The sequence below is a fragment of the Lineus longissimus genome, chromosome 14 (genome assembly GCF_910592395.1).
Source record: "Lineus longissimus chromosome 14, tnLinLong1.2, whole genome shotgun sequence".
In the NCBI taxonomy this organism is placed as follows: Eukaryota; Metazoa; Nemertea; class Pilidiophora; order Heteronemertea; family Lineidae; genus Lineus; species Lineus longissimus.
The window spans coordinates 537817-565184 of record NC_088321.1 but is presented as its reverse complement, the minus strand read 5'-3'; the positions used below and the strand labels follow the sequence as shown (position 1 = coordinate 565184).

At 41.5% G+C, this 27368-nt stretch overlaps 4 protein-coding genes and 1 long non-coding RNA gene across 8 annotated transcripts in view; 2 read left to right on the top strand and 3 right to left on the bottom strand.

The window, feature by feature from the left end:
* Positions 1-7185, bottom strand: part of LOC135498583 (NAD(P)H-hydrate epimerase-like) — a 35644-nt gene extending 28459 nt beyond the window's left edge. The window contains exons 1-2 of one of the 3 annotated variants that reach the window (XM_064788896.1): positions 7172-7185; positions 6671-6841 (exon numbers count right to left, since the gene is read on the bottom strand). In XM_064788896.1, the coding sequence (XP_064644966.1) occupies positions 6671-6813 (143 nt within the window). In that variant the 5' untranslated portion in view covers positions 6814-6841; positions 7172-7185. Of the gene's footprint in view, positions 1-2692; positions 3459-6670; positions 6842-7171 lie in introns of those variants that run through there. The other 2 variants (XM_064788898.1, XM_064788897.1) reach the window with 2 other exon arrangements.
* LOC135499085 (uncharacterized) overlaps positions 1-27368 on the bottom strand; it is a 120746-nt gene that overhangs the window by 31147 nt on the left and 62231 nt on the right. The gene's annotated exons all lie outside the window — the stretch shown is intronic.
* LOC135499093 (uncharacterized) overlaps positions 1-27368 on the top strand; it is a 109852-nt gene that overhangs the window by 40327 nt on the left and 42157 nt on the right. The window lies entirely within an intron of this gene.
* On the top strand, positions 7682-13411 carry LOC135498585 (ras-related protein Rab-31-like). Its single transcript, XM_064788899.1, has 6 exons — positions 7682-7841; positions 8177-8273; positions 8468-8537; positions 9083-9206; positions 11758-11883; positions 12080-13411. The coding sequence occupies exons 1-6, from the start codon at positions 7790-7792 to the stop codon at positions 12262-12264; spliced, it is 654 nt and encodes a 217-aa protein (XP_064644969.1). The 5' UTR covers positions 7682-7789; the 3' UTR covers positions 12265-13411.
* On the bottom strand, positions 14178-25534 carry LOC135499258 (ras-related protein Rab-8A-like). Of its 2 annotated transcripts, none has more exons than XM_064789937.1 (7): positions 25391-25534; positions 24282-24342; positions 23830-23890; positions 23445-23540; positions 21518-21607; positions 21157-21273; positions 14178-19488 (listed from the first exon to the last, which is right to left on the bottom strand). In XM_064789937.1, the coding sequence occupies exons 1-7, from the start codon at positions 25512-25514 to the stop codon at positions 19387-19389; spliced, it is 651 nt and encodes a 216-aa protein (XP_064646007.1). In that variant the 5' UTR covers positions 25515-25534; the 3' UTR covers positions 14178-19386. The 2 variants fall into 2 exon arrangements, with proteins under 2 accessions (XP_064646007.1, XP_064646008.1); XM_064789938.1 differs by having other exon boundaries at positions 23463-23540.

Below are 27368 nucleotides of genomic sequence, written 5' to 3'. Positions count from 1 at the left end.
TCACCTGACACAGCCCTAGAGGTCAAGGTCAGCCATTAAAGGTCTACACCGTTCATTAGAAATTTGAAATTTGTAACTGAATTTGAAAATTTCAAATTGCGTAAATACTGAATATGGATTCCAACATTGCCACTGTGTGGACAGATGTACACCCACTGCATGTACCAAGCTTCAGTACAGTAGCATGCAGCACGGCATTGTGTATAACTGCATTTCTATTTACCTGAGCCACAATTAAATACAAACAGCTAGCCTCTTTAATACCTGTTCATACCTAAAACCACGGCCAGCTCAACGCTAGATAATTATATCCAATTGCTAAAGAATCTGGTATTTCCCATCGCCGACAACAAGATCAGAAACACTCACGCCAAGATCGATTAGAACTCTAAGCATCTTAAAGGCCAATGCTGTTCACAAATATTTGAAATTTGTAATTGAATTGAAAAAGTGCAAAAAGTACCCATACGTCCCAAATATAAATTTCGACAGTTCTGTTGTATTGTGTGCGCCGGTCACCGATCCAAAGGTTGACCGCGCTCAACGTTGCTTAACTTCCACTCTGGGGCCAACGCGCCAACCACTGGGCCATAAAGGAATTCCCTCATGGCCGGCGGGTTAAGCCGTGCCATATACCTAGGGGTACTATACAGCTGTTGTGTGGACCGATATACCAACACTATGATTACCAAGATTCTGATAACTGTGCTACGGCATTGTGTATAACTGCATTTCTATTTTCCTGACCACCGGTAATTATGAACGTCGTACCCTTTAACTAGTAGTGAGTTACAGGTGAATTGCTTCCCACTGCAAAGAAATAAGAGATAGGAGCACCTATCGGGCGTTGGGAGTCAGGCCGACCTTCACCTGTCCGAGAATGCTAGCCTTGACGGTGAATACGATGATAACGTCTACGACTCAATTATGCCGTTTTATTTGTTCAATAATCGCATGCCTGGATCGTCCACACAGCTGCTGATAGCGGGAAATTAAAATATGATGGTAATGCGGGGAAAATCGAACAAATCTTAGTGATTGATCAACAAGATATGAATCTGTGATATCACGGTTGAGGTAAAGGCCTGCGCGAATGAGAGATTTTTGTTGCAGGGACCGTGCAATACACTGTTGTTTCATCGGGAAAGAGCGATCTCTTGTCTGCGGGTAAAACTGGTCATCACTCGGTTTGATAATGATTGTAGGTTGCAGCAATCACCAATTCTTGTCGCAAGAACCCGCAAACTAGCGACCTATGTTGCTCACGATCATGAATGCAGTACGCAGCAATTCACTGGGGTGATAGGCCAGATGAATACAGCCTCTAATAAACTGCTGCTATCATCAGGTATAGATTTCTCTTATCAATACCGGTACTTGATATTTTATAGTTTATCATTGCACCATATTTACACAATTGTTCATTGTTGTAATACAGTAGAACCTCTCTATTAAGGACACCCTCGGGACTGACAAGTGCTGTCCTTAATCGAGAGGTGTCCTGATTAGAGAGGTCAAATTGAATGGAAACAACCAATTTGGGACCAAAACTAGTCTCCTTAATAGAGAGGTTGTCCTTATTAGAGAGGTGTCTGCTAAGGGAGGTTCCACTGTACCTTGTATCAACACAGCTGTTTCGGCACAGGATGAAATTGACAATGTCCTGTTTTGATATCAATCAGGTGAGTAACAATGGAACAAATGGAACGAACATTAGTAGCATCTTGAGGTGTTGTCACCCATTGTGTCTCACAGAATGTGCTCTATGGTGTTCACAGGAAGCCATTTGTATCATCAACAACAAATAAAGCTTGGAAATTTCTAATAAATGGATACTGAAATCTCAGATTTCGAAAAATAAGTCACAGCATCAAAATTGGCGAACCAAAACATTAGAATTTTTAAAAATTCGCTCAACACATGCATCGGCATGGCTGGCTTAAAGGAGACTCAACACATGTCATGCGGTCCTCGCTCGAAATAGGTTGAGTCCCTTTAAAGGGACAACTTGGGCATTGATTAACCAGGAGGAGCCTGATTGCCACAAACACATCCGAGCTGACAAATCAGCTGATGTCACGCGACCAGTCATACATCACGTTACAAGGTTATGCTAGGCTCCTGAGGCAGTCCGTTTCGTCATCCTATTCATTCTATCTAATGCAGCAGGACGAGGCCGATCCACTGCGTCCGGAGTGTAGGTGATGCCAGTTTACCTATTGTAGCGATTACAGACATTTTTGCCAGTCACATACTGACCCGCTCATAATATCAGTGTCTAAGTTCCCATGCCCATTGTGAGTTTATCACATAAGCAAATGTACTTTTGGAACTTCTTAAAAGGCTATGCCATTTGTCAAAACTCTGTTATTTGTTTCTGAATTTGAAAATTTCCAGTTGCATAGATATCAACATTGCCGTTCTGTAGACCGACATACAAGTACTATGCTTGCCAAGTTTCAACGAAGTTGCATGCATGATCTCAAGTCTAGAGAAAGATTGAGCCTTCTAATTTCTGACATTATGGTGAAGTTTAGACTTGTTTGGTTTGACGAGTCTCTGCCTGCTTTTTTCAATTCATACCCAGGACCAATTAAAGAAATTTCAAATTCTGGACAAAAACAAACAGGACAGACATTACATGTAGAGACGGACGCACCCCCCGTACGGACGGACAGACACTGCTACATACCTTAAGTATGACAGATTTTCGTAATCGAAATTCTCCTGCTCCCTATCACGACCCCGCTTCGAACCTTTTCGATGAAATGAGAATCGTGTGACACTCATTCGTTCCATCGTATATTCCACAATTTAGAATAATCCACGTGCCGCTCGAACCCACTTCTGATATAATCCAGTGGAAAACTAACTCAAGTCAGTAATCTCAAGAACGGTCACTGTATATTATATCGTCTGGTTTCAATACCTTCCAGGTTTGCATAAGTTGATAATACTTAAAACTGCAAGGGAGAATTTGTAATTTAGAATTTGAAAAGCAGCTTCTGAACCTCAGCAGTTGGGTTACGGTTGCGTCAATTCAAATTCGATTTATAGAATTCGAAAAAGTTAGCATCCGTAAATAATACTATTGAAAAACTGACATAGAGAAGAAACACCAGTTTTAAGCTAGTTCTCTGTCCTTACAGACGGTAAATCCTTGGAAAATATGCCGTTTCTAAACACCGACATTTCAGATAAGATGCAATGCACCTACTGCCATCATCGCCATGGAAATATGAAAATCCGTCTCCTCCCGATACATTTGCGAAGGATGAATCTAGTATTCCAGCATACTGCAGCCAACAACGAGAGGATGTGATCAGCTGTTATCAGGATTGGTATCACTCCCACCTATACATCTGGAGCCGTAAAGCTGAACTGTCAACAAAACACTAGCTGGAGATGGACCCTATATGCGAGCATTACTGATTAGTGGACAGGACAGTACAATCTGGGCTGTTGTGACAGAGTCATCCCATTTCACAGTCATGATGTCAGATTTCTCTGGATCTTGGCTGTTACAGCTAATGGCTTCACCCACCCCAACGACTGCATCATTAAAGCTGAACTGCTGATGCGACAGCCATGAGAGGTGACTTCAGCAAATGATTCACCCCTCCCCCACCTCCACCTCTTAAAGCTGAAGGGTTGCCCTGATTAAAGATAAAGCCCTAATCACTAATAAACATCACAATAAGCCCCTAGAAATCCAGAACAAAAACAATCGTAATAAACACAGTTTTCCCCGTTGCCCCCGACAACAGTCTCGATGAAGTTATGATGTTATGAATGTACTGAACACTCATCCATTCAGACTTACATTTATTGATTTCTAACATCAGGAGAGAGACTTATACCAGGCCTATGGAATGGGTGGCCTCGGGCATGTATAGAGTATCAGATTATACAGCATGTGAGCTACTCTCATTTCACAGATATAAGAACGCTTGATTAATCACACTGACATTGAAACAAAGGCCAAGTGGATCATGACATCTTGACAGACAAACAATTTGGCGAGACCAACCGATTGTCTATCCAAATTGAACATGTTAAATGCCACCACTATTTGCATAATATCTAGCTAGAATTGAGTAGTCAAACAGGTCTTATATCAGTGCATCTGGAGTATTTCAAACTGAGATTGTTTTCACACTTGCATGATTCCTGCGAGGCCACACCAATTTGATTGTTTAACACATCTGAAGGACACACAAGGAGGAGAACGCGGCTCCAAAAAGAAGAAGGAAGAAGGCTGATTTAGAAGCTGGGCAAATATTACATGTACCTGGTGTTTCTGGTGGGCCCGGTCTCCAAACTAGGGTTGCATTCCGAAAAGTAGGTCATAAAGACCCGCTCTATCAAGGACACCCTTTGGACTGACAAATGCTGTCCATAATAGAGGTGTCCTGATTACAGAGGTCATATTGAATGTAAATTGGCAATTCGGGACTAAATCAGTGTCCTTAATAGAGAGTGTGACCTACTAACACAGGTGTCCTATGAGGGAGGGCCCACTGTAACGGAAAAGCTAGTGAAAATCTGGATCAAACTTGTGCTAAAACTCAGATTTCCTTGTTAACCGAACCCTCCCCCCAAGCCTTTACTGGTACAAATAAAACTTGCTGAAATTGACAACCAAAGAAAGCGAAGGGGTAAGAACGACTCCTAGAACAGCTAAAGATGATGGCAAATCCAGAGGATGCCATGTACTATCACCGGTAGCCATGGCAACCACTGTAAGCAAACAGCCAGACATCAGTCTCAGTTCATCAATGTTGTGATAGGACAGCTGTTTTGTGGTGCGCTCAGCACCATTACAAAAACGTAGGAACACCCCTCTTAAAGATCTTTTCACAACCTCCCTCTTAGGAGCTAACCCTCTTAATCTTAAATCTCAATGCCCCCCCCTCTCAAAACTTTTTCAATCAAAAGGTGGCAACACCGGCATGTTTTGGCACCCGCTACGAGGAACACCACACTGGATGTTCCTCCGATATTCAACAAGGAAAGATGGCATATATTCTGATCATCCTCCTAATTCTCTGCCGATACCAGCAGGGATATTACAGCAGGGCAGATCCATTCAAGTTCTGTGATGACTGAGTCCAGTGCTGCTATCTATCCTACACCGCAGACACTAAACTTGTCCTCCAGGCATGGGTTGTAGTTGCCACCGTGTCTCAACCACTCCACTCTGCCGAATGATCCTCTTTCTTTCAGTGGCGAATCAATAATCAATAATCAATAACAAATTTTGTAAAAGGACCTTATTTCTGACAGTGGCGAACCACCTTGTCAAAAAGCTTTTGAAACAGAACTTTATTTCATTGTTTTTACCCAGGGACTGACATGCTCTCCTCTCCGATATCCTGACCATCTTTTGGTGTAATTTTCTAGGAATCATTTCATTACGCATTAGTTTTAACTCGTCTCTTGAGAGAATCAATCAAGCTGCAGACAACACAACTTCCCGGTGGCACATCAGAGGAAAACAGGTCAGTTTCGGTCCTTGTGTGTTAGGAGTTTAGGTGTACCTTTCACTGTGGACCCACTGTTTGTAAACACAGATCAACACAGGCAACAGTCTCCATTCATGGATCCATTCATCATCAAGGATTCTACCATGGACCATCCATGGACCTATGATGGAATCCCCATCAATGGAACTACCATTGGCTCTCATAGAATCTATAATGACCCATCATAGCATCTATGATGGGTTGGAGAGTAAAATGAGGTCTGTGATAATCATCATGAATCCATCCGTATACCCAGTACGATTCTATGATATTCTATGATGGGACCATTACGATTCTATGACAGGTCCATTACGATTCTATGACAGGTCCATTACGATTCTATGACCGGTCCATTACGATTCTATGACGGGACCATTACGATTCTACGACAGGTCCATTAAGATTCTATGACAGGCCCAGTTCTACGATGGAGACCTTTGCCTGTGGACAACTGTGACACAAACAGCAACCTTTCAAATGTTCATCAGCCTGGGCAGTGGAAGTATTGCACACAACAAAACAAAACAATTGAAGTGTTTCATCACAAAACGAGATACATCTGTGTTCGCTATTCTGCGAAAAAGTTGCTTCAAAGTTTGAAATTTAACGTAAAATGCTTTGGAACTTTTTCACATTTTTCACCATAACAGTTTTATTGTTGGCCTGAATGCTCTAAAATTTGGAGGACAGATGATCATCAGATGACCAATGCCAGGATGTGGTTATAACTCAAAAACTTTGGGTATGCCACATATCTCATTTTACGATGAAACTCTTCAATTTGAACAGATCAATAACGGAACCAAAAAATTACTTTTCAAGTTATAGATTAAACAATGTTAAAATGAAATTGGAAACTCGAGAACTGAAGAAAAAGATTTGGTGAAATTACATCCTCATGATATTATAGTCATACTTCTCAGTCAAACATTGGTGCCTGTCAATTATTCATTGCCATCAGCTGACTACTCCTTCCACTCTAGGATCAGTGATATTAGAGGCCCTTACACCAGGCGGGGGAAGCCACAACAAACAAGCAGCAAACAAAGACTAGGACTGGCTAATGTGGTGGCTACATGTGACGGCTACATGTGACGGCTACATGTGGCAAAAAGTGTAAAGAAAACATGAAATAACCAACTCACCATAAATGTGTCACACCGCCGATGATCTCGGAGACATGACCAGAAGGTTCGTCATCAGCCATTTTGGATATCGGACGGAAGCAAGGACGGACAGCAGATTTCACCAAGCGAGTCGTTCGGAAGATTTGACGAAGTATCAACATCAGATTTGAGGACGGTCTTTCATGGTGTCTGTAAAAATGCAAGAACGATATCCTCTCAAGTTCTATAACAGAGGTTTGCATGTCATGCTCGGGAACAGAATGTCAGTTTTACACCTCTACCGTAGTTCAGTACAGTGAACTTGACATTCAGAGTAAAGTGACTTGCCCGAGGGCGCGAGGCAGCCGCCAGACCAACAAACATCAACTGCACACACAAAAACTACAGAGCTGTCGCCGATGACAACCCTTGCTAAATGAAGTTGAATACTTCATAAAACAGTAAGATGATGTGTAAACTAACAATCTGAAGTGATTCTGTAAAAAAAGGCAATTAAACTTCGCAAAATGTACTTTTCACCTGTTTTCAGTAAAACGGGGGATACCGGAAGACATCACATCGGAATCCCAAGGAATCCTGTCGTTGCGCTACCTGACCTTTTCGCCCCCAGTCGTTTCGCTCCAAATCGAAGTTGTTTCGCTCCCTGTGATTTTTTGCTGAAACCCAAGAAAGCACATCTACTTTGCCACTTGTACTTCCCCGGAGTACTTTCTCAATCCCAACAAAGTCTAAGGGAGCGAAATGACTTCGATTTGGAGCGAAACGAATGGGGGCGAAAAGGTCAGGGAATTAAACAACCGCAATTCCATTACATCACATCCGGTGAGGGAATTCCCAATCAGTTTGGTCACGCCTACTTTTTCTGTCGGAATGAAAAAATTCCGTCAGAGGATGGTTTAGCCACTACAAGTAGTTGTGAACGGTTCGAATAACTTCACTCATGTCTCAAGCGGAATTGCAGCTTCAACAATTCTTCAGAAACATTATAAAATGCAGTTTTTGTGAAATGTCAATTTTGGTCATGTGACATCATATCAAAATGGCGTCCTGTTTTGGAAATTCCACGTAGTAATTTTACAATGAAAAATCACTCATATTCATCACATTTTAATACCGATTTCGTTCATTTGAAGCAAAATGTCTCATATAAAGTGTGTAGAAGCTAAGATAGTCGTCTTGGGTACACAAGGTAAGTAGAAGCCTTCAAAATAGGTGACGCAAAATTCATGTAGTGTATTTCGTCTGTGTGATACATACCTGTACAAAATGTCCCAAAAAAATGTCCCAGAAACTACACCCATTCATATCTTCAGTTTAGTAGATCTAAGGGAAGCTTCATCTTCCATCATAAAACAGGTGCACTTGCTTCAAATTACGTTGATTCAACTGCTGTCAACATCAAGGTGCTATCTTGCCTAGACTGGAGTCCTGGACCTGATTGCTTCAGGCCTGGGCTGGTGCAACAGCCTGGTAGCGATAGCGATGGAACAAAACTCGTCATGATTTGTGGCCGTTTCATTACAGGAGTTGGAAAGACGAGCCTTGTCATCCGATATATCGGGAATACTTTCAACAAACACGCAAGTCCAACGATTGGTGCTTCCTTCTTCACTTGTAAATTGTGAGTACAGTTGAACCTCTCTATTAAGGACACCCTCATGACTGACAAGTGTTGTCCTTAATAGAGAGGTGTCATGATAAGAGAGGTCAAATTGAATGGAAACAACTGATGTAGAGGGTGTCCTTAATAGAGAGGTGGCCTCTAAGGGAGGTTCTGCTGTTCATTGAACTTTTCCTTTTTCCTTGCTATTTCAGAGCTGTTGATAACTACAGGGTTAAACTACAAGTATGGGACACAGCAGGACAGGAACGATTCAGGTCAATGGTGAGTAGGTGAGCCTTGGTAAGGGGGGGTCACTTTATATAGAGTGACACCCCCCCTCGGGTAGCATAGTCGGCACCTCCAGGTCCTGTCAGCTAAAAAGTTAGTGTCAACTAGGACATTATCAACGTTAAACTATCTTGGGCGTTTTGTGATGAAAAGGAAACTTGAGACACCCGCAATAACCTACACTAGCAGATGTAGTCATGAATCGCTCAATCACATGAGATACCAGGACCCACTGGGAATCAAGCCCTGGACGTTAGAGCTGACAGGCGCTGATGTTTCCCCTGTGCCACGCCGTTGAGCTTGGGGTAAACATTCAAGCAGCACCAGTGTTCGGAACAGATCGATTCTTAAACTTGGCGTCATGTCCACTGGGCTTGGGCATTGTAACAGGGATGACACAATTCCTATCGGTAAACTTCATTTGAACCACCGGGTCCTGTGGTAACAAATTGGAAAAAAGATACGAAATGAGAAGTAAAATAAACTACACTTTATAAATTCAATAATTGTTGATGGTGCTGATACATATTTCTTTTCAGGCCCCTATGTATTACAGGAAGTCCAATGCCGCCATGTTGGTTTTCGATCTTTCGTCACATGATAGTTTCGAGGATGTGAAAAGTTGGGTCACGGAATTGAAGAGGAATGTCGAGGGGCAAATAGGTGGGTATTCCGTGTCATGCTAAGGTGTGAAATGTACATGTTAATCTGGCACTGAGGTGACATGGAGGACCTGTACATTTGTGTGTATTTAACACAACTGGAATATTGACATTTAGCTCTGCTTTCATTAGGTACACAATTCGAAGGTGGGGAAATAACCAGTTTGTATTCAATCACAGTTTACAAAGTGCTGCTAGTGACACCTTGTGGGGTTTGGCTGAAATATATGCAGACCTGTTTCCTGCTGGCACTACAGTCCCTTAAAGTCCATTTCAATGATTTAATCGTGTCCTAGTATCATTGTTTACAAGATACTCCAAAGTTGTTCGAATGAAATGTCTGTCGCTTCAAAGGGTTAATCACTTTTCAAACATCGAAAAACAGCATGAGGAGTTCAAGTACGTGGTTCCTGATCGGAAGTCTGCTATGACCGCTCAAACTTAACCCTCTTAGGTCCGTCAAATCAACGATTTCCTTTAGTTCACGATGTTTGTGATCTCGGTAAACGTTAAACATGGCGTATGTCTCCCATAATGTGGAAAGTCTGACGATCCCGTTAACAGAAACGCTGGTTGAACCGTTATGATGAGCACGCCGTATCCGATCGAGTAAAGTCGCGATTTCTACCTCAAGAAGTACCATCTGGTGTCGCGCTTGTCTTGCCCGATGCTGCACGTGGAAGAACTTTGATCGCAAAGCGACGTCGTCTAATTCATCGAAATCGGTTTTCTTGTTGTAGACGAGTGCCTGACGGCATTGTGGGTAATCAAGAAATGCATCGTCAGCAATGTAGTTGACGCGTTCCGACATCGTGTTTCAAGAAGAATGCAACAACGTTGATTCAAGTCCTTAACAACTGAATCAATCCTAGATAAAACGGGCTCGGGTGGAAGATGGAATTGTTTACCAAGGAAGTGTGCTGACTCAGCAAAGAGAGAACCTGCTTCAGTTCTGTCCTGTGTGATACTGGTCACCAAATAAGCAAACATGGTCCTAGAATCTGAATGGCTTCTGACGTCTGCTCTTAGAAACTGGCTTCCTTGATGTTTTGGAAAAGATTCTGAGTAAAGGAATTCATCGAGTTCTGGTCCATGAAAATCGCTAAATGGCTTCTTGTGTTTTGTTTGGAATCAGATAAAAATCACACATTGTCATGAGTCTATGGCCACTGTTGACTGTAAAATTTCTGTTAGCATCTTATTTTAACGAATTTCGTGTGACTGAAACCATGAAAATATTTCCTGATTGGATAACTCAAAGGAAATTTTGTAATTTGCCCAAAAAAATCACCATCATAAAATTAATTAAAAAATGCAAATTGCAAAGTTGGCAAAGTCGCAGTAGGCCACGCAAAAGATAAATCAAGCGCCTTCACTAGATAATCCTTTAATCTCTGTAAAGTCCTAATCCTTGAATCATAATTTGAACCTCGCACGGATTATCCGGTTAATCTCCGTGAATTCCTTCAACTTGAGTGTCATATATCTCTCAAACATCATCAAAACTCGCTGCATCGACGATAACTGCACGGTGAGGTTGAAAGTGACCGCGCGGGATCCGCTGGACTTAGCCCGGTCGTAGCGGGCATACAGTAACCGTATGCGAAATAAGAGATGCTCCTTTTGGATCTGGACTTTGTTGTGTTTGTCTAAAATGTCGGTTATTTTGCCCTTCAGCTGTGAAATGGAAAGTTTTTTGAAATTTTGCACACTCCTCGGCTCTGCGTGGCAATTGCGTACCTCGTTGTCACGGAGATACACGTAATTATCGTTCTCCCTGGTCTCCATTCTTGAAACTGGACAGCACGAACATTAGATACGGCGAGATGATCTTTTCAAAATTTGATAAACGTCAGGCCACGATGGTGTCACTGCTATTGAAGACACAACAGGCAAATGAAACTGAAACTCCACTGGATCACAACTGATTCATCCAACTTTAACTCAAGTGAGCAATGTCGCAAACTTGGAAAAAAATTGAATGATAAGATGACGTTGTCCTTCCGTGCTGTGACAGTGTTCAAGTTTCATGTGTATGTACATGATATCGCATGCATCACTCTGTTCTGTAGTACATATATCTATGCTAATGCTAACATTGTGCTAATGTAAATGGTATATTGTATTCCTATCGTTGACTTGAACTTCCATGGTTGACCTCACATGCTCAAACATGACTCTCCATAGGCCTAAGTTTAATCAGCTGATTAGCTGTTACCAGGGGGCTTGAATGCACAGGCCTAGTAATTAACCCTTTGTTTACATCTTTGAAAGCAATACAAAATTAACTTTATCAAGCTGGTGGCTCACGTCATGCTAATGGACTGAGACAATTGGAAATCTATTGGAACACAACTGGTTCAACAGGACACAATTGGTAGTAAAGTGGAATTCCACTGGGACTCAACTTGTTAATACAACTGGTATTCCACTGGAACATCGCTGATTGATCACCGGAACTCCATTGGAACACATTGGTAGTACAGCTTGAACACCGCCGTGGTGATATCATCAATCAGCGATACTGTCATATTTGAGATTTGTTCTTTCAGTTCTGTGTCTGCTCGGCAACAAATGTGATCTTGAAGACCAACGCGAGGTGGAGAAAACAGTGGCACTCGACTACGCTGCGTCGATTGGTGCCATTTATTTCGAGACGTCTGCGTTATCAAATGAAGGTATGTCAATTCGTTTGTAAACAATTCTTTTGGGAGAAAAATGCACAAAGTTATCAAAAGACCTGTGGCTGGAGTCCCAATCAAGGCAACTTGATTTTTCTCTAAATGTTACTCTTTCGATATGAATGTGGCATTTATTATCATCATCATCATTATTATCTTTGCTGGTATTCATTCGAAAAAATTTCTTTTCCAGGTATTCACGAGGCCTTCCTCCAGGTGGCGTTGCGTCTCATCACGTTGTGCGAGACTCATCCAAACTCAGGCATGAAGTTGCTGAGCAATTCTGAAATGGACGGTGGTACGCGGCTACGCGCTGAAAGTGGCCAATCGACAAGTTCTACGTCGAGTTCAAATCAACAAAAATCGGACTGCTGCTGACGAAGGTTTATTTTTAGAGTAGTTGAGATCGCAGTTTTGGAACGTGTTTACAATTCCCGTTCACGGCTAAAAAGGTCATCGGTTGACTATAGAAGTGCCACTGTAGTTGAATGTGATCAAACTTCGTCATTTCCGATCGGTATTTGTAAATTTTAACCGCAGACTTGAAGGCGTACGCCATTCATGTTAAATGGGGTCGGGAAATAAAAAGCCCAGCATTATGCATGCTAATTTGCTGAAACTTGGTATCTATAGTATTTGTATATCTGTCGTCACCATGGTGATGTTGACGTTTGTATTCAGTGCGCATTTACCAAAATTTGAAATGTGCAAGTTCAATTTCGAATTTTTGAAGAACGGTGCTGGCCCTTAAGATTCACACTCAGATGAGGGTTGTACCCAAATCGCTGTCCGAAACTCGCGATACGATTATTAGTGTTTTACCCGTAGTGTTACTGAAGACTTGTTGGAAATTCACAGACGATGAAACTGTGATAAAGGACTGAATGGCGCCAATCTCAAAGTTTATTGTCCTGGACGAATCAAAAATCAGAATGCTGCCAACAAACGTTTGGTTTTACTAATTCTAGGGACGTGAAGATTTGAGTTTTCAAGTCTCGCTCAGTATTAGGGTTATATAAGTGCACTGTGAAAGACTTCTCTGGGCCATAGCATGAAAATATTGAGTAATGCACTCAAGGTATTGTGACACACGATGCAATAATATTTATTTTAATAAGGTATTTTACTATTCAATGTAAACATTCCACAGCTGTTGTTAAATTTTAATCTTTTTTGAACACTAGTAGGTGTTCATCATTAAGTACTCTGGCCTGGACGCGGTGAGCATGCTGGCTTAAAGACTGCAATATATCGTTGATATAACTTTCATAACGTGATATGTACATTGCTGAGTATTCAAAACTTGAAATTATGAATTGATATTTTCAGACTGCCATTCAAATTGTGATATCGTAGCAAGAATAATAATGGAAAATGTTTGTGGCAGGTTTTCTTTGCACTTGTTGGCCCTTTAACACAAATTGTAAATTGTAAATTCTCGAAATTATAATTTTGTATTAACTTGAAGTATGGTCTTCATAACTGAAGACATGTTGAACAGAAATAAACTGAAATTTTATGAGAATCTCATTGTTTTTGAATTGATTACATCATAAGAACCTCGTAGCTATACAGAGTACATCCTTGAGTCTGCACCAGCCAGCCCTGTCTTGAGGAGTGCTTGAACTACAGAATATTTCCTGTAGAGGGAGAACGACTTGTCAACTAGAAACCTTCCAGGATTCAAGTGACATGACTTGCCGATGAAGGACAACTAGACACATTTTCTACAAATGCCTGCATGGGATTCTGGGGCTTTTGTGGTTGCGTTATCAGGAACAGAATTGTCGGAGCCAGGACTGGACAGCCACCCGTCTCCAGGATCCCCATCACTACAATATAGGAGATGGAGGCCTTCTCATATTAGAGGGCTACTGGGGGGGGGGGGGTTTGACGTCATCAATATAGGAGATGGAGTCCTCATATAGAGGGCTACTGGGGGGGGGGGGGGGTTCAATGTCATCAATATAGGAGATGGAGGCCTTCTCATATTAGAGGGCTACTGGGGGGGGGTTTGACGTCATCGATCGTGGATTTGCCCTGATCCTTTAGTTGCCAACAGAGACCGAGGTGAATCGGCCATGTGTGCTGCATAGGGCTAGCTAACTAGAAATCAGTCACAAACTGCTATACTTTACCTTAGTCTACATGTAGCATGCCGATCCACCGTCGTGCGTATATCCATCCTTCACAGCCGATAACTCCCCCTGATCGGCCGTCAGAAGGTCTGTTACTCATCACAGCAGACGCACGAAAGACCACAACAAACCAGCAGCAAACAGACGACTGAATAATCTTATTTCAATGTTTTATTATCATAATAATTATAATAGTCTGTTTTCATTGCTTATTATCAGTGTACATTATTCGGACAATACAATGACCTTGACACTGCTCCAGGACACACAGACAAATCCCACGTCGTTTTCGGACACGCTCAATACAACCTCAGGCCCAGTTGTTCAATCAGCGTCGGAGGTAAACACCAGCGTTAGATCGACTTAGCATTATCTACTTCAGTTAGTTTTATCCACAACAGTTGTGTTAGGACTTAACGGAGTAGCGTCAGGACTTAACACAGTGGCGTTAGGACTTAACACAGTGGCGTTAGGACTTAACACAGTGGCGTTAGGACTTAACACAGTGGCGTTAGGACTTAACACAGTGGCGTTAGGACTTAACACAGTGGCGTCAGGACTTAACACAGTGGCGTCAGGACTTAACACAGTGGCGTTAGGACTTAACACAGTGGCGTTAGGACTTAACACAGTGGCCTTAGGACTTAACACAGTGGCCTTAGGACTTAACACAGTGGCGTTAGGACTTAACACAGTGGCGTTAGGACTTAACACAGTGGCGTTAGGACTTCACACAGTGGCGTTAGGACTTAACACAGTGGCGTTAGGACTTAACACAGTGGCGTTACTGCAACGCTGCCTGATCAACCTCGCCCTAGTAGATTCCACACGGCTGGACTCGCTGCAGAGTCGGATAGCTGCACTGGAGAAAATGGTAAAACATTCTTTCATTTGTCTGGACAACTTATACTCATACCACAAATTTGTGTGTAGTAGACAAACATTGCTATGTTACAATCGACAAGACCAAAAGCTAGCCATTACAGGTGAAAATTGCTACTTTTCCTAGCTATTTTAGGCTTTTTTAGCTACGATGCCATATTTTTGTGAAATGTACTACAGCCTTTGTTGATAGTTATAAACTGGATGAGCAAACTGTGATATTTTTTAGATATCTTTATTTCTACCATTAGATTGCCCATGGAAATACAATACGACCTTGACAATACACGACCTTGAACTTGTTTGACCTTGGGACAACCTGGAGGCAATGGGTAAATGTTGTTTACAAAGTTTGTCTTTCCCAGCAATTAACCCCTGGCCAACAAGTCCTCAGCATGTGAAACAATTATTGCTCAACTCTTTAAACGTCTATGACGCTTCTTCAAAATTTGAAATCAAACTTAAGATTTTTTTCGAATACACATTGAACATAATTTGTAGGTTCCTCCCTTTGACCAACCTTTAATCCAGGGGGCAATATCATACATCAATGCATTACCATGACTATTACACAAAACCCTAGGACCAAGGTTAGGTCAGTTTAGGAAAACATTTCTCCAATTACCACAATTTCAACCTCGAACCTATGAAGAGTGAGTAGAACAACTATGCTTGCACTAAAGCAGAATCCAAGGCAACCTCGGACCTAATAATCAAACCTCGTCCCTGGAGCAGTTTTGTTCGGAAAAATAACATACATACATGCCTATATACTTATGTACATGACTCATCACACCCTGTCTCCCCTCACTATAATAGAACCTTCCAATTTAGTCCTTTAAGAGAACAGTATGTTATACATGTACTCTCAGCACAAAGCCATAATATAGGGGTGTGACTTATTCTGAATAATTTCAGCCTTATATTCAGTAACAGTAATGCCAATTGATGGGTGTTGCATAATTTGCCCAATTGGGATTAATTTCTAACATAATTCTGGGTTAACAATAGTGAAAATGCCCTTAGTATTTCAAAACCTTCACTGAATTGAATATTCTACAGGGTGATTCTTAAACATCAAAATTGGACCAAATAATGTGGGAATTTCACAATACATGCGCAGCTGATTTGGACCGAGGTTCACTTAATTAATCAACGGGGGGAGTGATCTTCTATATGTATGTGAAACCAGAATAGACCAAAAACGGCAGAGATTTGCAGGATTCACACCCATATTCCAGCAGGAATCAGGAAAGTTTTTGAGGGGCAAATAATTACATCAGGATTTGCCCCAACTGCCTGCCAGGACTCGTGACAGGGCCTATTTTATGATGGGATAGTGGGACAGGGGCCCCTCCCCACTCGTCAAAAGTTCTTTTTTTACCCTGACATGTGTCAAGACTCTACCCTTCTGCGAAACCCAATTACAGGAAGTTTACATTTATAAGTACAAAGACATCTCACAAGCTATGCAATCATCCCAGACTATTTAACAGGCAGTACAAGTACCAGTCTTCTCAAACAAGTACCAGTCTTCTCAAACCAGTACCAGTCCTCTCAAACAAGTACCAGTCCTCTCAAACAAGTACCAGTCCTCTCAAACAAGTACCAGTCCTCTCAAACAAGTACCAGTCTTCTCAAACAAGTACCAGTCCTCTCAAACAAGTACCAGTCCTCTCAAACAAGTACCAGTCTTCTCAAACAAGTACCAGTCCTCTCAAACAAGTACCAGTCCTCTCAAACAAGTACCAGTCCTCTCAAACAAGTACCAGTCCTCTCAAACAAGTACCAGTCCTCTCAAACAAGTACCAGTCCTCTCAAACGAGTACCAGTCCTCTCAAACGAGTACCAGTCCTCTCAAACGAGTACCAGTCCTCTCAAACGAGTACCAGTCCTCTCAAACGAGTACCAGTCCTCTCAAACAAGTACCAGTCCTCTCAAACAAGTACCAGTCCTCTCAAACAAGTACCAGTCCTCTCAAACAAGTACCAGTCTTCTCAAACAAGTACCAGTCTTCTCAAACAAGTACCAGTCCTCTCAAACGAGTACCAGTCCTCTCAAACAAGTACCAGTCTTCTCAAACAAGTACGCGGTCGTGCCTGGATATCAGCAAATTCAATACCTATTTACAAAATCGAATTTCTAAGCTTTCTATTCCAATCACTGATGAAGGCCAAGCCAATTCTGAAAGCTGTTTCACATGGTCCACCAAAAATCTGAATTCAACCCTAATTGAAACAGAGCAGCAACTCACAAGCCAGGGCAAAGAAAGCTGGCATGGATATTGTTTGTACACCAATGTACACAACAGCATTGACACTTATTTTCAAATTCAAATAATAAATGTTAAATTTCAATCAGACACACTTGGCCTTTAACCCCTAATCTCAAAGTTTTCAGCAAATCAAGAACCTGACACAATTTTTCTGATTTCTTTTTCGAAGAAGATTTTTTTCTGACTACAAATGCTCCATCATTGAAGACCATCAAACGACCACACAGAACAGATGTGCGTAATTTTCTCCAGCACTGAAACCATAGCAACAAGAAGCACAATGTTGCGGAAACTAATGAAAATAACAACCAAAGCAACAGTAACTAAGATGATTTGTAACCATAGCGACAATAACTAAGGTAAAAGCAACCATAGCAACAGTTGCTATGGAAAATACACATTCATAGCAACAAGAGTTTCTTGCCTATCATCCCACGGTAACAGACCTTAGGTGCCGACGTTCATTTAACCCTTTCACTCCCAGAGCATTTCATTTTGAAGGGCTCTTTTTAAATCGCTCGGTCACTTTTGGGGAATCATACAAGTTGGTGCACTGGTTAAGACAATCACATTATTAACTCATAAACATAAAAGCATACCATAAAGCGAGGCTGAAACTGTCCTGTGTCCCGAAATCGAGTTAAAACATTTTTGGTGTCCTATGATTCAGTTAAAACAGAATGTTCTGGATTAAGGGTGGAGAGAATTAACACAGTTTTACCCAACTTTGGACCAATTTCATCCCATCTTACAGGCTATGGAAACAGCAGATTTCCATGGAAACACAGCACCAGTTATAGTTACCATGGCAACAGGCGATATATAGCTTTTCCATGTGACTGAAATATTGTTCTCAGTCGCGGTGACTAACAGTTTCCACTGCTGAAGCAACAAGCACTGATTATTTTACAGCCATAGCAACCGTTAATACTGGTTGCTAAGATTTTGGTTTCCATGACAACAACCAAAATAAATAGGTCATATTAAGTTGCTACACAAGCCATGAATATCCCAGTATTATAAATTCATTGCAACAACTAACAATTGTTCATTTTTGGTCAGAAAAACAGGCAAACATTTCATTGCTAATCCAGAGCTGAATACGTTTTCTTATCAAAATAGTATGGTTTCCATAGCAACAACAATGTTTGCGATAGTTAATTCTCAAGTATGCTGCCATGGTAACAACACAAACAATGATGAACACTGGTGATGACTAATTAAAAGCTAAGCTTAATTACTGTGGAAATACCCGGCCACGTTTGTAGCTCAAACTAATGCAGAGTATTCAATTAGCTTTGCCAATTCTTACACCTTCTCACCCCTAATTCTCTGCATAGACCACTCCAGGTAATTTACTGGAACACCTCATTTAGTATTTTAAGGGTGTATAGGTTAAGCACTCATTTGAGACAATTTTCCACAAAAACATCATCAAATTGCATTTATTCATTCCATGACAAGCTAAAATTTCACATTTCAAGATTTCTCAAATAGAAAATGACATTTTGCATTCTTAATTCTTAAATATTGCAATATTTTCACAGATAAAATCCCCACAAGTCAGCCTTCTACCAGACTTGTGGGTTAATTAGAATATACATGTGCAGGACACAAGTCTATGAATATTCAACACCATTAAGACTGTCCTGATTGGGTGTTTAGACTGATAGAATTTTGTTTTAAAGGCAGCATGATGCATAACTTTAGCCATAATCAGCCTATAATATAAATGGGGAGCCCATAAAATTAGCTACAAGCCAATGCCATTCATATTTTCATCTGCCAGGAATGCCATTGGTTGAACCTCACCCGGGCCCCGCATAAATTATTATAAGCAGGCCAAGTCATGTGACCAACTCAACCTAAAGGAATTACCAAGTGTCGTCAGAACAAAACATTGAGTATATATATAAAATTATACAAGGGGTCAATATTTTTGATGCCATTGTTATTCCCCCGATTGGATATCTGCTGAAACTTCTGCAGGAAATGGACCAATGAGAGAGCTTGTTACAAATGCTAATTTAGGGCTGGCCAATAAGAATGGGTTAAGATATCTTGCCTTGACCAACTCAAATGCTTTTTTACAAAGCTTCAATTGTATTGACCAATCAAAGTTGGTAAACGACAGAAGCTACAGCAGACTTCTTGAATGGACCAATGAGAATGCTTGTAACAAATAGATCCTCTTGTTTTGACCAATCAGAGTAGCTGACACGACTTCCAAAAGCTTGATTTTCTACTTGAGCTCAAATCAGTCTTCTTTGGTTGAAAACCTTGGTTCTTTGGAGGGTTTGTTGCTTCCTGAAAAGAAACAAGAATTAGAGCAGACGCCTCGGTTTGACCAATCAAAATGCTTGTAACAAAAACTTCACTCTCTTTTAACAAATCAGAATATCTGTAACAAGAATGACGACCTTTTATTGGTTGACAGAGATCCTACACCAGCCACAGATGACACTCAGAAATTTTATGCAACAATATCAGATGGGCACTTTAATCCAAAGAAGACAATTCAGAAGCATATTCAGAACTTTCAAACCTTTTTTAGAATCTGCACAGAGGCAACATAGTTTAGAAATGACAAGGCCAGAAGTATTCAAATAGAATAGGAAATGATTCAGACAGAATTTGCCACTTTCCTCAAGAAGAAATCATGAAGGAATTCCTGTCAGGTGACAGGTTTTGACCAATCAAAACCCCTATTTGTGATCATGGTCATGATGTCTGAGCCGAACAAGCATGATAGCTCTCTTCTGATTGGTCAATAGCTGTTAGGAAGTCCCAAATTGCTGCTGGAGGAGAGTGGTGATTAGGAAAGTATTGAGAAGGAAGAGAATAGTGTTCTGCATTCATAACATACCAAACGTTCAGTCTTTCGCCATGCAAATGAAGAAGAGTCTTTGACATAGATAAATACATAGGGAAGAGAAATGCCATACTGTTGCCGAAAAAAATACAATGTACACAGAGGTGACCTCAGGATGGGTTGATGAAAAACATCTCCGCATTTCTAATGGAATAACAAAACAGAGTCAGGTCGTGATGACTGGTAGAATGCCACCAGATGTCACAACGGTGACTCGGTTGACGCAATTTGAATCACTGCGATCACAATTACTCGCAACAGACATTCATTGTTTGTCTGCAGGGGTCATTGCAGATGCCCGAGACAAGAAGCGGTGATCGCATCACTCTGCCTTCAATATTAAACCTGGCAATTACCGGAGACCAGAGATCTTAATTGCAGATCGCAGTGACAAAAATTGCTTGATTGCACAGTGTTTAAAGGACATCACATGATTTTCCTAAATGGGTTTGAATCATGTTAGGGTTGTAACTTCCTTCACTACAGAATTTGAATACTTGATGTGTTTCACCCATCCTGAGCTCCAGGAGAAATATGCGTGCAAACAGCGACTACATTTTACCTTCTACCGTGTCCAATAGAGGGGGTGCAAATTGAAGACAAAAGACAGTGAGTGTGTGCATGGAGGGAGACACAAACAGCAGCATCTTCCCGGAGTGTTGTGAACATGTCTGGACAAAACAGCGCCACCTAGGGGCACATTCAACATTTGCGCCAAACAACTTGTTTTGCATTATTATGAGACTAACTGGATGTGTGATAACATTTAAAGGTGTTTCGAAGCATATTTGGCCATTTTAAGTCTGACACAACACTTCAAGAGGGTTAGACACAAGTCCAACTTTTGCCCCACCCGAATTTGGACACCCCTAATCTAAGCGCACACCGTTTAATGGTGTGAATTCAGTTTAATCCGCAGCCATGTAGTTTGACAGAAATGTAACATGAAATTGTTCGACCAACCATTTTCCTATCCATTCATTTTCAGGATGGTCAAGAAACAAGTTGTACTTTTGACTTGCGCCCTTGGCCTTAATTTAAGGACACACACTGTTAAATTGTGGGCCATGCACTCTGACATAACGTGACATAGTTCGACCTACCATTTTCCTATCCATTTTAGCCTTTATGTCTCGCGCTAACGTGAAGAATGCCTCCTCTACGTTGATGCTAGCTTTAGCACTCGTCTCCAGAAATTTGATCCCATATTCTACGGCTAACTGAAAACAGCAAGTCAAAATCATTGAAAACTTTTGTTTCAGGGAATGACAAATCAAACTAATGCGCGAAAAAATATTTATCCACAAACATATTTCTGTGTCAGTATACACGTCCCATAGCCTCCGTCAAACTGGTCGGGTGAATTCGACTCTCATTCTAAGAACAATATTTCTCTAGGTTAGTATGACTAATGTTAACACACTAACATATGCCACCTCACAGCGCCACCTTTAGGAGACTAACCTGTTCACCACGTTCTCGCGATACCTGGCGTCTGTCGTTCATGTCGCATTTATTTCCTAAAACCATCTTTTCTACGTCTGCCGATGCGTGCTGCAATGAAGAGTTCAAAACAGTTGAAGGTCAAGGTTTTGCCTTTCTACCACCAGCTGAAGGTCATGTTCAGCTTAGGGTCAAGGTCATGTGTAACCTCAAGGTCATGGCCAACCTAATCTCATCTTGAACATGCACAATTTCTTGCATCAGGTCTTGTAATTATACCACTTCCGTCAGAGCCAATACAGATCTCGACATAAGAGCCAGTATTTACCAAATTCTTCTTAACAGCAAGCAACAGACCAAGTTATTCAAACAAGTCTATTTTATGGGATTATGGACCCATTTTGTGCACACACAACTTCTGGCACAGTCAACTTCTGGGTTCAAAGGCCAGACCAATGATAGGAATCGGTTCTTGGCCTACTTATTTTTACAACTGACATAAGATTTGCTTTGTTCAAACAAAAGGCAGTGAAATGCTCAAGTCCTACATATTTGTGTATTTACAACACAGACCAGTAGCAGATTGGTGTGAATTACAACAATCTATTTTTTAGGTGTGGCTGGTGGACTGCGATATTGGTGCTTTCAACAAAAGAAGAAGTTGAATGGTGGATATAGTAATAGTGCTTCTGAAAAGGGTGGCGTATTTTCTCCATTTGATGGGGAGCAGGGAGCAAATTTGGTCCAAAGAGCATGAATTTAGAAGTTAGGAGTATGTAACCCCTGACTGGGTCAGGGCATGATATTTTATCTTGATTGGCAGGGCACATGTTCGGAGTAAAAAGGGCACCATGACCCTCTTGTGGTGTGTTACCACTCTACAAGCACAAAACTGACAGTGTCTTTACGACAGTAAGATGAAAGCTGCGTGTTGTGTCTTACAACATAAACTAGCTTGAAACTTGAGGATGTCAACTGGGATGATAGAAAGAAATGGTGACATTGCATGAATCCCTGATAATCTCTTCTCATTTTGTATTCATCATCTTCTTATTCTCGCAAACAAACCACAGTCCCTTTAGTTTAACAAACAAACCACAGTCCCTTTAACAAACGAACCACAGTCCCTTTAACAAACAAACCACAGTCCCTTTAACAAACAAACCACAGTCCCTTTAACAAACAAACCACAGTCCCTTTAACAAACAAACCACAGTCCCTTTAACAAACAAACCACAGTCCCTTTAACAAACAAACCACAGTCCCTTTAACTAACAAACCACAGTCCCTTTAACAAACAGACCACAGTCCCTTTAACAAACAGACCACAGTCCCTTTAACAAACAAACCACAGTCCCTTTAACAAACAGACCACAGTCCCTTTAACAAACAGACCACAGTCCCTTTAACAAACAAACCACAGTCCCTTTAACAAACAGACCACAGTCCCTTTAACAAACAGACCACAGTCCCTTTAACAAACAAACCACAGTCCCTTTAACAAACAAACCACAGTCCCTTTAACAAACAAACCACAGTCCCTTTAACAAACAGACCACAGTCCCTTTAACAAACAGACCACAGTCCCTTTAACAAACAAACCACAGTCCCTTTAACAAACAAACCACAGTCCCTTTAACAAACAAACCACAGTCCCTTTAACAAACAGACCACAGTCCCTTTAACAAACAGACCACAGTCCCTTTAACAAACAAACCACAGTCCCTTTAACAAACAGACCACAGTCCCTTTAACAAACAAACCACAGTCCCTTTAACAAACAGACCACAGTCCCTTTAACAAACAAACCACAGTCCCTTTAACAAACAAACCACAGTCCCTTTAACAAAGACGAGTGAAAGACATACCTGGTGTGAAGCAGTGCATCCTGGGAGACAGACACAACGTAAACACTTGTGCGCGATAATTTTAAGAAATCGACTCTCACCTGCGAAGTACCACTCACCTCCTCAATATTTCGTATCCAATTTCGGATATTATCGAACGATTTTGTATTTGTGATGTCGTAAACCAGCATTATACCCTGAAACAAAAATTAATATTACTTAGGCCTTAGGGTATAAAACAAACTGACTATGACTATGAGAGGAAAGTCGTGATGACCCATTTAGGACAACAGTTTTGGTTCAATTTGACCTCTCTAATCAGGGCACCTCCCTATTAAGGACAGCACTTGTCAGTCCCATGGGTGTGAGAGGTTCTGCTGCAGTATAAATTTACAACCCTGGGAACCAGGTGGTGCATGTATCAGTCAATGAATGAGAGGTAGACAACCTCGTTTCAGGTGCCAGACCGAGTGGCTGGAAGCTTACCATAGCGCCCCGGTAGTAGGCCGTTGTGATTGTTCGAAACCGTTCCTGGCCGGCTGTGTCCCTGGAAAAGGAAAGAAAATATGTCAATCATAAACACAACATCGACCCAAAAACCATCCAAAATAAGTTAAGCTTAACACTTTCGGCACCCAGGTTTCACCTCCCCCCGAACATCGCCTTTTCAGACCCCCAGGGAAAATCTATCACTTATCAGTCAGATATAACCCTATAGGTTTTTTGCAATAGCTTCCCTTTATAGACTAGAGCTTGCTAAATAAGCAGAGAAAAGATTACTATGCTCCCAGCTGTATTTTATGTTTTTGGTTAAAAATAGTAACAATTCTATTTTCCTGATCCACCAGTCAATCCGAATGGCTTAACCCTTAAGTCTACAGGATTATTTGATGTGATAAAAAGTCTTTGTTGAGTGTCTTGCCCAAGGACACACTTACCATATTTGGAGTTTTATTTTTTTACCATCCAGTTCTATCGTTCTTATTTTGAAATCAATTCCTGAAAAGAATAATCGTCAAATGTAAAAGCATAATTCACGCCTAACTTTGCTCATCACTGTGTTTTGTTCAGACAGACAGAGGTGTTAGTCACTGGTAGCGCACCACAATAGAAGTATTGATCGCACCAGTGTATTACACCTTGATAACAGTTCTGATCTTAGGACTATGAATAAGAGCTTTTAACATTGGCTTTTATATCAAATTCTTTTATCAACCAATTCATGAATCGGCTCAACACAGACGAAGCAAAGTAATGTTGTTAAAGTAGGCTTTTATTTTTAAGGAATAAAAATGGGTTCAACAAAGTTTGTTTCGGCTTTAACCACTCACACATTTCACCTGGACGAAAATGTCCGAAGTAAGCTTATCCTGGCTTAGGCCATCTAACGCATCCCATGTGTGAAATTTGAGTTATTTTGTTAGGGCTCTGGCTCTGGGCTGGATTGCCCTTTGACTTGACGTTATCGAACCTGCTTCTACTTTCTATTAATCAAGGGTTGACCATAGGTACCACCATTTTGGCTAGACCTCAAAATCCTAAAGCAATCAAAACTCTTTCCAAATGAATAGAATGAATGCTCATTTAAAACACGGGAGGCTGTTCTCTTGAAAACAAAGAACAGACTCCTGGCCTGGAAATGACCATTCACTACGTTTTGAAGGAGTTCCAATTGCTTTAGGATTTCAAGATCTAGCCTAGGTAGGCCTACCTATGTTCAACCGGCCTATGATTCACTCTCAGTCTCACTCAGTGAAGTCAGTCAGTCTCACTCTCAGAGTCAGACTCTCATAGTCATACTTTACTCTCATCAAAAGCACATCAGCTTGTACCACCAGCCTACATCAAACTGGCACCGAAATACCAGAAAATTGCACAAGCCATGATAGATGAATAAACAGGAACAAACAAGTTAACATAATGTACACACACAATGTACAGCAATATACAGCAATGTACAGGCAGAATCGGATTCTGAGCCCTGCCCCTCTGAAAACTTTTCCTCAAAACGCCCGAAATCGGGCTCTAAATCGGCCACAAAACTGACCTATTGTTGAAATAAATGTTGAATTAAAGGCATCTTCTGAGAATCGGAACAGAACACAGGTTTTGCCGACTCCCGAATCCCCGATCAGCAGCAGTTTGAAGAGGTAATCATAAGTTTTTGCCATATTGGTGTCTGTGTGTCGCTTTCAGGAAACACCCTCGTTTGCATAAATATCATGACGTCATTTACAGGGAATTTCCTATTCTCCAAAAGCGCTGTCGATGGTAACCTTTGCGGCTAATGCTCACTCAATTTACTGACTCTGCCCCGCAGTTGGTTACAATGGGAACAATCGACGGCCAATAGCGTGGTCATAATGGGTACTGGATCAACAAATATTTCCTGGTTATCGTATAAGCTTTGTTTTGTTTAAAGCCGGGATCTAATAATTTGAAATGGTTTTTGAGGCAAAGAATGGCAGTCCCGCTGGACGCTAACCCCACGATAAGCTCGGTAGAGCTTCGGGTCCCACCCGGTGTAATGTTTTTGAGTGTTTCTGTTTTTGAGTGTTTCCCCTCATTGTTTGGGAACGCTCAAAAATAGATTGACGAGTTTTTCTGTGTATCCCCCCCTATTGAAAAGTCATGGTCTCTCTAGCTGCCTATTGTTTGGAGACACTGAAACATGGGGAACAACCACAGATGTTACACCGGTACCAGGTATTATGAATTCCCTCCAGGGGACTATTATATAACTAAGGGAGTTGAGGGGACAGAGATCTAGTCCATAATGCACCCTAAAGCCCATCCTAGTGATAAAACCAGTGATTTTCAATATACCTAGCCTCTCGATATTTCAAACGATTATTTGTATAACGTAGGAGTATCAAAATTCTGATCTCAGGATGCCTAAATCCATCCTAGGGAGCACTTAAGGCGCGAGTCAGATCAGCCCTGACTCTAGTCTACCTGGGTAGTAGTCCATTTCCTCATCAGAGTCCGTGGTTGACAGTCGGGGTATGGGACGAGGCCGGTCCACTGGGCATGCGTCCGGGGTGTACAAGGCTCCTGCTTCATCACAGTTTTCGTAATGATGTGGACGGCCATAAACACCTTCAGCGCCGAACCACGTAGCCCAAATCACCCCTCTTTGAGCTGGTTATCGGAGTCTCATGGACTTCATGAAAGAACTACGCCATCTTCAGGGAAAGGTAGGAACTGAAAACTGAAAACTGTCTTTTCAGTTCCTGCTGTGGCCTGAAGATGGCGATGGCGTAGTTCAGAACTTTAAATGACATCATGAAAGAACTACGCCATCGCCATCTTCAGGGTAAGATAGGAACTGAAAAGAACTGAAAAATTTCTTGTCTTTTCAGTTCCAACATTTCCCAGAAGATGGCGATGGCGTAGTTCTTTCCTGAAGTCCTGGAGACTCTGATAACCTGCTCAAAGGGGAGGGAGATTTGGCCAAGTAGATCTACGTGGTTCGGCGCTGAAGGTGTCAAGGGTCAGTTTAGAGTAAGGGGTTTAAAGCATTGTAAAATGCCCATGAAGGCCTTCGAAGATGGAATTTCATCATCATCATCATCATCATGTCCCGCAGCTGTTAGGCCATTGGGGCGACGCTGCATGCATGACTACTTGGCACCATAGGAATCGGTCCTCCGCAAGGCGGATCAGGTCCTCTGTTCTACGTCCTGTCCAATCTTTTATGTCATCAATCCAGATCCTCTTTGGGCGCCCTAGCTTTCGCTTTCCCTCAACTGTGCCCTGCAAGATCGTATTTGCCAGGGTTCCCTTGGCTCTGGTCACATGGCCAAACCATCTCAGTTTCCTCTTCTTGGCAACTGTCAAAGATGGAATTTGCAGCCACAGAAAGGAAAGGAATCCACAGACCTTCTTCAAGACCTCTTTTTTTTTCTTCCAACAAAAACCTTTTTTACTATGTGTAGTTACTGTAACCCCTAGTCTTACTGACCCTTTATGCAGTGTCCATTGGCGTGTGACGTTCACTGACCAATGGATAATGCGCAGGCTGG